The sequence below is a fragment of the Oncorhynchus mykiss genome, chromosome 7 (genome assembly GCF_013265735.2).
Source record: "Oncorhynchus mykiss isolate Arlee chromosome 7, USDA_OmykA_1.1, whole genome shotgun sequence".
Lineage (NCBI taxonomy): Eukaryota > Metazoa > Chordata > Actinopteri > Salmoniformes > Salmonidae > Oncorhynchus > Oncorhynchus mykiss.
The window spans coordinates 90,593,662-90,605,973 of NC_048571.1; the positions used below are offsets into that span (position 1 = coordinate 90,593,662).

The 12,312-nt window shown below is 43.6% G+C and overlaps 1 protein-coding gene across 1 annotated transcript in view; it reads left to right on the forward strand.

Moving 5' to 3' along the window:
- The first annotated feature begins 3,351 nt into the window (after positions 1-3,351).
- The window catches only part of zgc:77375 (uncharacterized protein LOC402927 homolog), a 30,541-nt gene continuing 21,580 nt past the window's right edge, over positions 3,352-12,312 (forward strand). Inside the window, exons 1-2 of the mRNA XM_036984380.1 lie at positions 3,352-3,609; positions 10,827-11,030. Coding sequence (XP_036840275.1) covers positions 3,493-3,609; positions 10,827-11,030 — 321 coding nt within the window. The 5' untranslated portion in view covers positions 3,352-3,492. The remainder of the gene's footprint in view (positions 3,610-10,826; positions 11,031-12,312) is intronic.

Below are 12,312 nucleotides of genomic sequence, written 5' to 3' on the forward strand. Positions count from 1 at the left end.
CTCTCTGCAGGTCATTCACTAGGTCCCCCCGTGTGGTTCTGGGATTTTTGCTCACCGTTCTTGTGATCATTTTGACCCCACGGGTTGAGATCTTGCGTGGAGCCCCAGATCGAGGGAGATTATCAGTGGTCTTGTAAGTCTTCCATTTCCTAATAATTGCTCCCACAGTTGATTTCTTCAAACCAAGCTGCTTACCTATTGCAGATTCAGTCTTCCCAGCCTGGTGCAGGTCTACAATTTTGTTTCTGGTGTCCTTTGACAGCTCTTTGGTCTTGGCCATAGTGGAGTTTGGAGTGTGACTGTTTGAGGTTGTGGACAGGTGTCTTTTATACTGATAACATTTCAAACAGGTGCCATTAATACAGGTAACGAGTGGAGGACAGAGGAGCCTCTTAAAGAAGAAGTTACAGGTCTGTGAGAGCCAGAAATCTTGCTTGTTTGTAGGTGACCAAATACTTATTTTCCACCATAATTTGCAAATAAATTCATTAAAAATCCTACAATGTGATTTTCTGGATTTTTTTTCTTCTAATTTTGTCTGTCATAGTTGAAGTGTACCTATAATGAATTACAGGCCTATCTCATCTTTTTAAGTGGGAGAACTTGCACAATTGGTGGCTGACTAAATACTTTTTTGTCCCACTGTATATCTAGTATTATAAACCAGGTAGTTTGGCTCCTGATTGGCTGAAAGCCTTGGTATATCAGACAATATACTATGGGTATGATGCTAATCTCTGTTTCATGTACAGAATCACATCGTGTCATGATGTAAATAAATGTAAACTTTCTACAATAGACTCCATAGTGGTATACTGTCGTTAAATGCTCTCGTTTTCTTCTGAATAAAAATGGTCCATCAATCTGTTCTATCCTGGGTAGCATTGACTCTAGCAGTCCCATTCATGAACAGTTCATGTTTCTGCTTTAGACCCACACGCCTCCCATCATCCTCTACTGACCTGTGTGTGTGTATCTTATTAACAGTAAATTGGAGGCAGGCTGGTTCATGTGACAGTGGGACCGGGAGGTTCAGGAATCTTAGTCACACTCTCCCCATCAAGACTCAATCTAATCTAGTTTTTAGTGATGAAGAATAACCCTGTTATAATCTAGTGGTTAGTTAGGAAGAACAACCCTGTTCTAATCTAGTGGTTAGTGAGGAAGAAATAACCCTGTTCTAATGTAGTGGTTAGTGAGGAAGAAATAACCCCGTTCTAATCTAGTGGTTAGTGATGAAGAAATAACCCTGTTCTAATGTAGTGGTTAGTGAGGAAGAAATAACCCCGTTCTAATCTAGTGGTTAGTGATGAAGAAATAACCCTGTTCTAATGTAGTGGTTAGTGAGGAAGAAATAACCCCGTTCTAATCTAGTGGTTAGTGATGAAGAAATAACCCTGTTCTAATCTAGTGGTTAGTGATGAAGAAATAACCTTGTTCTAATCTAGTGATTAGCGAGGACGAATAACCCTGTTCTTATCTAGTGGTTAGTGATGAAGAAATAACCCTGTTCTAATCTAGTGGTTAGTGATGAAGAAATAACCCTGTTCTAATCTAGTGGTTAGTGATGAAGAAATAACCTTGTTCTAATCTAGTGATTAGCGAGGACGAATAACCCTGTTCTTATCTAGTGGTTAGTGATGAAGAAATAACCCTGTTCTAATCTAGTGGTTAGTGAGGAAGAAATAACCCTGTTCTAATCTGTTAGTGAGGAAGAAATAACCCTGTTCTAATCTAGTGGTTAGTGATGAAGAAATAACCCTGTTCTAATCTAGTGGTTAGTGATGAAGAAATAACCCTGTTCTAATATAGTGGTTAGTGATGAAGAAATAACCCTGTTCTAATCTAGTGGTTAGTGAGGAGGAATAACCCTGTTCTAATCTGTTAGTGAGGACGAATAACCCTGTTCTAATCTAGTGTTTAGTGATGAAGAAATAACCCTGTTCTAATCTAGTGGTTAGTGATGAAGAAATAACCCTGTTCTAATATAGTTGTTAGTGATGAAGAAATAACCCTGTTCTAATATAGTGGTCAGTGATGAAGAAATAACCCTGTTCTAATCTAGTGGTTAGTGATGAAGAAATAACCTTGTTCTAATCTAGTGGTTAGTGATGAAGAAATAACCCTGTTCTAATCTAGTGGTTAGTGATGAAGAAATAACCTTGTTCTAATCTAGTGGTTAGTGATGAAGAAATAACCCTGTTCTAATCTAGTGGTTAGTGAGGAAGAATAACCCTGTTCTAATCTAGTGGTTAGTGAGGAAGAATAACCCTGTTCTAATCTAGTGGTTAGTGATGAAGAAATAACCCTGTTCTAATCTAGTGGTTAGTGATGAAGAAATAACCTTGTTCAAATCTGTTAGTGATGAAGAAATAACCCTGTTCTAATCTAGTGGTTAGTGATGAAGAAATAACCTTGTTCTAATCTAGTGATTAGCGAGGAAGAATAACCCTGTTCTAATCTAGTGGTTAGTGATGAAGAAATAACCTTGTTCTAATCTGTTAGTGATGAAGAAATAACCCTGTTCTAATCTGTTAGTGATGAAGAAATAACCCTGTTCTAATATAGTGGTTAGAGATGAAGAAATAACCCTGTTCTAATCTAGTGGTTAGTGATGAAGAAATAACCCTGTTCTAATCTAGTGGTTAGTGATGAAGAAATAACCCCGTTCTAATCTAGTGGTTAGTGATGAAGAAATAACCCCGTTCTAGCCCTGTGTTCCAGTGTGTCTGGGGGAGTTTGCATCCTCTTGTTAGGTATATTGACAATGTCAAGACACATAAATGGCTTACATTATTGATATCAAAGTCTTCAAACGTCAGTCTGATGTCATCAGGGCTGGTTTAAGGGGAACTAAAACCGCATCCTCAGTTACCAGGCACCTTTTGGGTTTATAGATCACTTGAAATCAGTAATAAAAAGTTATATGTCTTGATTGAAATTGTATAAATTAAAATCCTTGATAAATACTGAGTTTGTGTGTCTGGAACTACTAACTATGTGGCCTAATAATAATGTAGCCTGATAGGAATAACCGCACAGGAATGCAATTGGCCTATGAAGCACATTTAGCTCCATTCAGAACCAGCGGAATTTTGGAGTCCTCTTGAAGTAAATTGACAGATGACAGGCATAACGCGCCTCGCTGACCCCAGATGAGCTGTTTAGCTCTCTCATTATTTTCAAATGTGTTTGATTGATCTAAAATACTGTAGTACAAAACGCATGAATGTTTCTTTGTACCAGTCGAATCCAGTCTAGTGGCGCAGCGTGTGAATCCTGTGCGACCTTGTAATCCCGCGTCCGCTAAAGATCACTTTGACTTTCCACTACTAAACAGAACAGCTCCCCCACGGCACTGCTCCCCCGCCTGTGTTTGTAGGACCACCTTCTCGGTTTCGTCACATCATGCCTTCATATATGAAGGGTTCGAACAAGGTTGAACTAAATTAGAGTAACAGGAGGCAGCGGAGAGAACCCGACAGCAGAATCATGAAGGCACTGAGTGTCCTACACCGGGCTGCGAACACCCTGCTCAGCCATCCCGGGGACCGGGGAACTCTACTGACAAGGTGTGGGATAAGCGGCGCCTCGACGTTAAATAACAAGGTAGTGTTGTTACGTTACAGTCTCGTCATTATGCAGTACTTGGTTGATACAATGTATCGATATAATAACGTTATAGCGGTGTAATTATGCAAGATCGTTTTGGGGTTTCGAAGTGTTTAACTACCTTCTACTAACCTGTACCCCTGCACATTGACTTTGTACGGGTACCCCCTGGATATAGCCTCGTTATTGTTATTTTATTGTGTTTTCTTTTCATTAGATTTTTTACTTTAGTTTATTTAATATATATTTTCTTAACTATATTTCTTGAACCGCATTGTTGGTTAATTAAGGGCTTGTAAGTAAGCATTTCACGGTAAATATTCGGCGCATGTGTTGTATTCGGCGCATTTGACAAATACAAATTAAATTTGATTTGATTGGTCGGGTATTTTTATTTTACCTTTATTTAACTAGGCAAATCAGTTAAGAACAAATTCTTATTTACAATGACGGCCTACCGGTGAACAGTGGGTTAACTGCCTTGTTCAGGGGCAGAACGACAGATTTGTACCTTGTCAGCTCGTGGATTCGAGTAAAGGGGGCGTTACTGTTCTTAGGTTGTGGGATGACTTTTGCTTCCATCCAAGCCTGGGGCCACACACTTTCTAGTAGGCTTAAATTGAAAATATGGCAAATAGAAGTGACATTATTGTCTGCTATTATCCTCAGTAATTTTCCATCCAAGTTGTCAGACCCCGGTGGCTTGTCATTGTTGATAGACAACAATACTTTTTTCACTTCTTCCACACTCACTTTAGGGAATTAAAAATTACAATGCTTGCCTTTCATAATTTGGTCAGATATTCTTGAGGTGTAGTGTCAGCGTTTGTTGCTAGCATGTCATGCCTAAATTTGCCAATCTTGCCAATGAAAAAATCATTAAAGACTTTGGCAATATACCTCACCACAACACTATATATCCACAGTACACCACCACACCACTATATATCCACAGTACATTACCACACCACTACATATCCACAGTACTACAACACTACATATCCACAGTACATCACCACACCACTTTATATCCACAGTACACCACCACACCACTACATATCCACAGTACACCACCACACCACTACATATCCACAGTACACCACCACACCACTACATATCCACAGTACACCACCACACCACTACATATCCACAGTACCTCACCACACCACTACATATACACAGTACATCACCACACCACTACATATCCACAGCACACCACCACACCACTATATATCCACAGTACACCACCACACCACTACATATCCACAGTACACCACTACATATCCACAGTACATCACCACACCACTACATATCCACAGTACCACACCACTACATATCCACAGTACATCAGCACACCACTATATATCCACAATACACCACCACACCACTATATATCCACAATACATTACCACACCACTACATATCCACAGTACCACACCACTACATATCCACAGTACATCACCACACCACTATATATCCACAGTACACCACCACACCACTATATATCCACAGTACACCACCACACCACTACATATCCACAGTACACCACCACACCACTACATATCCACAGTACACCACCACACCACTACGTATCCACAGTACACCACCACACCACGACATATCCACAGTACATCAACACACCACTACATATCCACAGCACACCACCACACCACTATATATCCACAGTACACCACACCACTACATATCCACAGTACACCACCACACCACTACATATCCACAGTACATCACCACACCACTACATATCCACACCACCACACCACTACATATCCACAGCACACCACCACACCACTATATATCCACAGTACATCACCACACCACTATATATGCACAGTACATCACCACACCACTACATATCCACAGTACCACACCACTACATATCTACATCACCACACCACTATATATCCACAGTACAGCACCACACCACTACATATCCACAGTACATCACCACACCACTACATATCCACAGCACAACACTACACCACTATATATCCACAGTACATTACCACACCACTATATATCCACAGTACAGCACCACACCACTACATATCCACAGTACATCACCACACCACTACATATCCACAGCACAACACTACACCACTATATATCCACAGTACATCACCACACCCCTACATATCCAAACCACTACATATCCACATCACCACACCACTACATATCCACAGTACCTCACCACACCACTACATATCCACAGCACCTCACCACACCACTATATATCCACAGTACCTCACCACACCATTACATATCCACACCACTACATATCCACAGTACCTCACCACACCACTACATATCCACAGTACCTCACCACACCACTACATATCCACATCACCACACCACACCACTACATATGAGGTACTGTGGATATATAGTGATGAGGTACTGTGGATATGTAGTGGTGTGGTGAGGTACTGTGTATATGTAGTGGTGTGGATATGTAGTGGTGTGGTGAGGTACTGTGGATATGTAGTGGTGTGGTGAGGTACTGTGTATATGTAGTGGTGTGGTGATGTAGATATGTAGTGGTGTGGTGATGTAGATATGTAGTGGTGTGGTGCTGTGGATATGTAGTGGTGAGGTGAGGTGCTGTGGATATATAGTGGTGTGGTGATGTAGATATGTAGGGGTGTGGTGAGGTACTGTGGATATGTAGTGGTCTGGTGATGTGGATATGTAGTGGTGTGGATATGTAGTGGTGTGGTGATGTAGATATGTAGGGGTGTGGTGAGGTACTGTGGATATGTAGTGGTCTGGTGATGTGGATATGTAGTGATGTGGATATGTAGTGGTGTGGTGAGGTACTGTGGATATGTAGTGGTGTGGTGATGTACTGTGGATATGTAGTGGTGAGGTACTGTGGATATGTAGTGGTCTGGTGCTGTGGATATGTAGTGGTGTGGTGAGGTACTGTGGTTATGTAGTGGTGAGGTACTGTGGATATGTAGTGGTCTGGTGCTGTGGATATGTAGTGGTGTGGTGAGGTACTGTGGATATGTAGTGGCGTGGTGAGGTACTGTGGATATGTAGTGGCGTGGTGATGTAGATATGTAGTGGTGTGGTGATGTAGATATGTAGTGGTGTGGTGATGTAGATATGTAGTGGTGTGGTGATGTAGATATGTAGTGGTGTGGTGCTGGGGATATCTAGTGATGTGGTGAGGTACTGTGGATATATAGTAGTGTGGTGATGTACTGTGTATATATAGTGGTGTGGTGATGTGGATATGTAGTGGTGTGGTCATGTGGATATGTAGTGGTGTGGTGAGGTACTATGGATATGTAGTGGTGTGGTACTGTGGATATGTAGTGGTGTGGTGATGTGGATATGTAGTGGTGTGGTGAGGTACTATGGATATGTAGTGGTGTGGTGATGTGGATATGTAGTGGTGAGGTACTATGGATATGTAGTGGTGTGGTACTGTGGATATGTAGTGGTGTGGTACTGTGGATATGTAGTGGTGTGGTGAGGTACTGTGGATATGTAGTGGTGTGGTGATGTGGATATGTTGTGGTGTGGTGATGTGGATACGTAGTGGTGTGGTACTGTGGATATGTAGTGGTGTGGTGAGGTACTGTGGATATTTAGTGGTGTGGTGTGGTACTGTGGATATGTAGTGGTGTGGTGATGTACTGTAAATATGTAGTGGTGTGGTGATGTGGATATGTTGTGGTGTGGTGATGTGGATACGTAGTGGTGAGGTACTGTGGATATGTAGTGGTGAGGTACTGTGGATATGAAGTGGTGTGGTGAGGTACTGTGGATATGTAGTGGTGTGGTACTGTGGAACTATGGATATTTAGTGGTGTGGTGGTGTGGATGTTTCGTGGTGTGGTGATATGGATATGTAGTGGTGTGGATATGTAGTGGTGTGGTGATGTGGATATGTAGTGGTGAGGTACTGTGGATATGTAGTGGTGTGGTGATATGGATATGTAGTTGTGTGGTGAGGTACTGTGGATATGTAGTCGTGAGGTTCTGTGGATATGTAGTGGTGTGGTGTTGTGGACATGTATTGGTGTGGTGAGGTACTGTGGATATGTAGTGGTGAGGTACTGTAGATATGTAGTGGTGTGGTGATGTGGATATGTAGTGGTGTGGTGATGTAGATATGTAGTGGTGTGGTGATGTACTGTGGATATGTAGTGGTGTGGTGATGTACTATGGATATGTAGTGGTGTGGTGATGTGGATATGTAGTGGTGTGGTGATGTGGATATGTAGTGGTGTGGTGATGTAGATATGTAGTGGTGTGGTGATGTACTGTGGATATGTAGTGGTGTGGTGAGGTACTATGGATATGTAGTGGTGTGGTGTTGTACTGTGGATATGTAGTGGTGTGGTGATGTGGATATGTAGTGGTATGGTGATGTGGATATGTAGTGGTGTGGTGAGGTACTGTGGATATGTAGTGGTGTGGTGAGGTACTGTGGATATGTAGTGGTGTGGTGATGTACTGTGGATATGTAGTGGTGTGGTGATGTGGATATGTAGTGGTGAGGTATTGTGGATATATAGTGGTGTGGTGATGTGGATATGTAGTGGTGTGGTGAGGTACTGTGGATATGTAGTGGTGAGGTACTGTGGATAAGTAGTGGCGTGGTGATGTAGATATGTAGTGGTGAGGTACTGGGGATATATAGTGGTGTGGTGATGTACTGTGGATATGTAGTGGTGTGGTGATGTAGTGTGGATATGTAGTGGTGTGGTGATGTGGATATGTAGTGGTGTGGTGAGGTACTGTGGATATGTAGTGGTGTGGTGAGGTACTGTGGATATATAGTGGTGTGGTGATGTGGATATGTAGTAGTGTGGATATGTAGTGGTGTGGTGATGTGGATATGTAGTAGTGTGGATATGTAGTGGTGTGGTGATGTGGATATGTAGTGGTCTGGTGAGGTACTGTGGATATGTAGTGGTGTGCTAATGTACTGTGGATATGTAGTGGTATGGTGATGTGGATATGTAGTGGTGTGGTGAGGTACTGTGGATATGTAGTGGTGTGGTGAGGTACTGTGGATATATAGTGGTGTGGTGATGTACTGTGGATATGTAGTGGTGTGGTGATGTAGTGTGGATATGTAGTGGTGTGGTGATGTGGATATGTAGTGGTGTGGTGAGGTACTGTGGATATGTAGTGGTGTGGTGAGGTACTGTGGATATATAGTGGTGTGGTGATGTACTGTGGATATGTAGTGGTGTGGTGATGTGGATATGTAGTGGTCTGGTGAGGTACTGTGGATATGTAGTGGTGTGCTAATGTACTGTGGATATGTAGTGGTATGGTGATGTGGATATGTAGTGGTGTGGTGAGGTACTGTGGATATGTAGTGGTGTGGTGAGGTACTGTGGATATATAGTGGTGTGGTGATGTACTGTGGATATGTAGTGGTGTGGTGATGTGGATATGTAGTGGTCTGGTGAGGTACTGTGGATATGTAGTGGTGTGCTAATGTACTGTGGATATGTAGTGGTATGGTGATGTGGATATGTAGTGGTGTGGTGAGGTACTGTGGATATGTAGTGGTGTGGTGAGGTACTGTGGATATATAGTGGTGTGGTGATGTACTGTGGATATGTAGTGGTGTGGTGATGTGGATATGTAGTGGTGTGGTGAGGTACTGTGGATATGTAGTGGTGTGGTGATGTGGATATGTAGTGGTGTGGTAAGGTATTGTGGATATGTAGTGGTGTGGTGATGTGGATATGTAGTGGTGTGGTGATGTGGATATGTAGTGGTGTGGTGATGTACTGTGGATATGTAGTGATGAGGTACTGTGGATATGTAGTGGTGTGGTGATGTACTGTGGATATGTAGTGGTGTGGTGATGTGGATATGTAGTGGTTTGGTGATGTACTGTGCATATGTAGTGGTGTGGTGATGTGGATATGTAGTGGTGTGGTGATGTACTGTGGATATGTAGTGGTGTGGTGATGTGGATATGTAGTGGTGTGGTGATGTACTGTGGATATGTAGTGGTGTGGTGATGTACTGTGGATATATAGTGGTGCGTTTTGGTCCTCCCATTACACACCATCACATGCTCATCTATCACTCCAGTGTTAATCTGCTAAATTGTAATTACTTTGCTACTATGGCCTATTTATTGCCATACCTCCTCATGTCATTTGCACACACTGTATATAGACTTTCTTTTTTTTCTATTGTGTTATTGACTGCACGCTTGTTTATTCCATGTGTAACTCTGTGTTGTTGTTTCTGTCGCACTGCTTTGCTTTATCTTGGCTGGGTCACAGTTGTAAATGAGAACTTGTTCTCAGCTAGCTTACCTGGTTAAATAAAGGTGAAATAATAATAAATCAATAAATATAAAGCTGGGTTGATACTGGTTTATAAAGCTGGGATGATGCTGGTTTATAAAGCTGGGACAATGCTGGTTTATAAAGCTGGGATGATGCTGGTTTATACAACTAGGACGATGCTGGTTTATAAAGCTGGGATGATGCTGGTTTATAAAGCTGGGACGATGCTGGTTTATACAACTAGGACGATGCTGGTTTATAAAGCTGGGATGATGCTGGTTTATGAAAGCTGGGATGATGCTGGTTTATAATGCTGGGATGATGCTGGTTTATAAAGCTGGGATGATGCTGGTTTATACAACTGGGACGATGCTGGTTTATAAAGCTGGGATGATGCTGGTTTATAAAGCTGGGATGATGCTGGTTTATAAAGCTGGGATGATGCTGGTTTATAAAGCTAGGATGAAGCTGGTTTATAAAGCTGGGATGATGCTGGTTTATAAAGCTGCAAAACATTGTTTAGTATTATGCTCTGAGAATGCTCTATTATTCTTTGCAGTGCAGGTTAGAGGTTAGGGTGGGTCTGTCTGTGTCTGTTTGGGTCTGTCTGGGTCCGTTTGCATCTGTCTGTGTCTGTTTGGGTCTGTCTGGGTCTGTCTGGGTCTGCTTGGGTCTGTCTGGGTCTGTTTGCATCCGTCTGGGTCTGTTTGCTTTTGGTTGTGCAGATCAGGACTAGATCTTGCCGTTTTGCTGTGATGCCATGCATGGATGGTTTGTGTGTGACAACACCTGAAATGTAAAAACTAAATAAATCCAAACTAAAAAACAACAACTGAAATGTAAAGAATGGTTGTACAGTATTTGTCACATGGTTTGTCCAATGCCTTTCTCAGAAGTGTCAATGATCCTCCTGTGCTCTAGATCCAGCCAGGGTTCGGTCTGCTGTTTGACATCGATGGGGTGCTGGTCCGGGGGAAGACTCCTATTCCAGCTGCTAAAAAGGCCTTCCAGAAGTTGGTGGACTCCAGAGGACAGTTCTTGGTTCCTGTGGTGTTCGTCACCAACGCTGGAAACTGTCTCCGTCAGAAGAAGGCTGATCAACTGTCTCAAATACTGGGAGTGCCTGTGAGTCCAAACCTAACCCTACCCTCTGACCCCTAACCCTAACCTTGGGAGTGCCTGTGAGTCCAAACCTAACCCTACCCTCTGACCCCTAACCCTAACCATGGGAGTCCAACCCAAACCTATGACCCCTAACCTTAACCTCTGAATACTAACCCTGGGAGTCCAACCCTAACCTTAACACTAACCTTTGACTACTAACCCTGGGAGTCCAACCCTAACCTTTGACCCCTAACCCTAATCTCTGACTACTAACCCTGGGAGTCCAACCCTAACCTTAACCTCTGAATACTAACCCTGGGAGTCCAACCCTAACCTTAACACTAACCTTTGACTACTAACCCTGGGAGTCCAACCCTAACCTTTGACCCCTAACCCTAATCTCTGACTTCTAACCCTGGGAGTCCAACCCTAGGAGTCCAACCTCTAACCCTGGGAGTCTAACCCTAACCCTGGAAGTCTAACCCTGGGAGTCCAACCCTGGGAGTCCAACCTCTAACCCTGGGTGTCTAACCTCTAACCTTGGGAGTCTAACCCTGGGAGTCCAACACTGGGATTCTAACCCCTAACTCTGGGAGTCTAACCCTATAAATCTAACCCCTAACCCTGGGAGTCTAACCCCTAACCCCTGGGAGTCTAACCCTAACCCCGGGAGTCTAACCCTTGGAGTCTAACCCAAACCCCTGGGAGTCTAACCCAAACCCCTGGGAGTCTAACCCCTAACCCTGGGAGTCTAACCCAAACCCCTGGGAGTCTAACCCTGGGAGTCTAACCCCTAACCCTGGGCGTCTAACCCTGGGAGTCTAACCCCTAACCCTGGGAGTCTAACCCTAACCCTGGGAGTCTAACCGTGGGAGTCTAACCCCTAACCCCTGGGAGTCTAACCCAAAGCCCTGGGAGTCTAACCCCTAACCCTGGGAGTTCAACCCTGGGAGTCTAACCCTGGGAGTCTAACCCTGGGAGTTCAACCCTGGGAGTCCAACCTCTAACCCTGGGAGTCCAACCCCTAACCCTGGGAGTCTAACCCCTAACCCTGGGAGTCTAACCTCTAACCCCTAACCCTGGGAGTCTGACCTCTAACCCTGGGAGTCTAACCCTGGGTGTCCAACCCCTAACCCTGGGAGTCTAACCCTAACCCCTGGGAGTCTAACCCCTAACCCCGGGAATCTAACCCCTTACCCTGGGAGTCTAACCCCTTACCCTGGGAGTCTAACCCTAACCCTGGGAGTCTAACCCCTAACACCGGGAATCTAACCCTAACCCTGTGAGTCTAACCCTGGGAGTC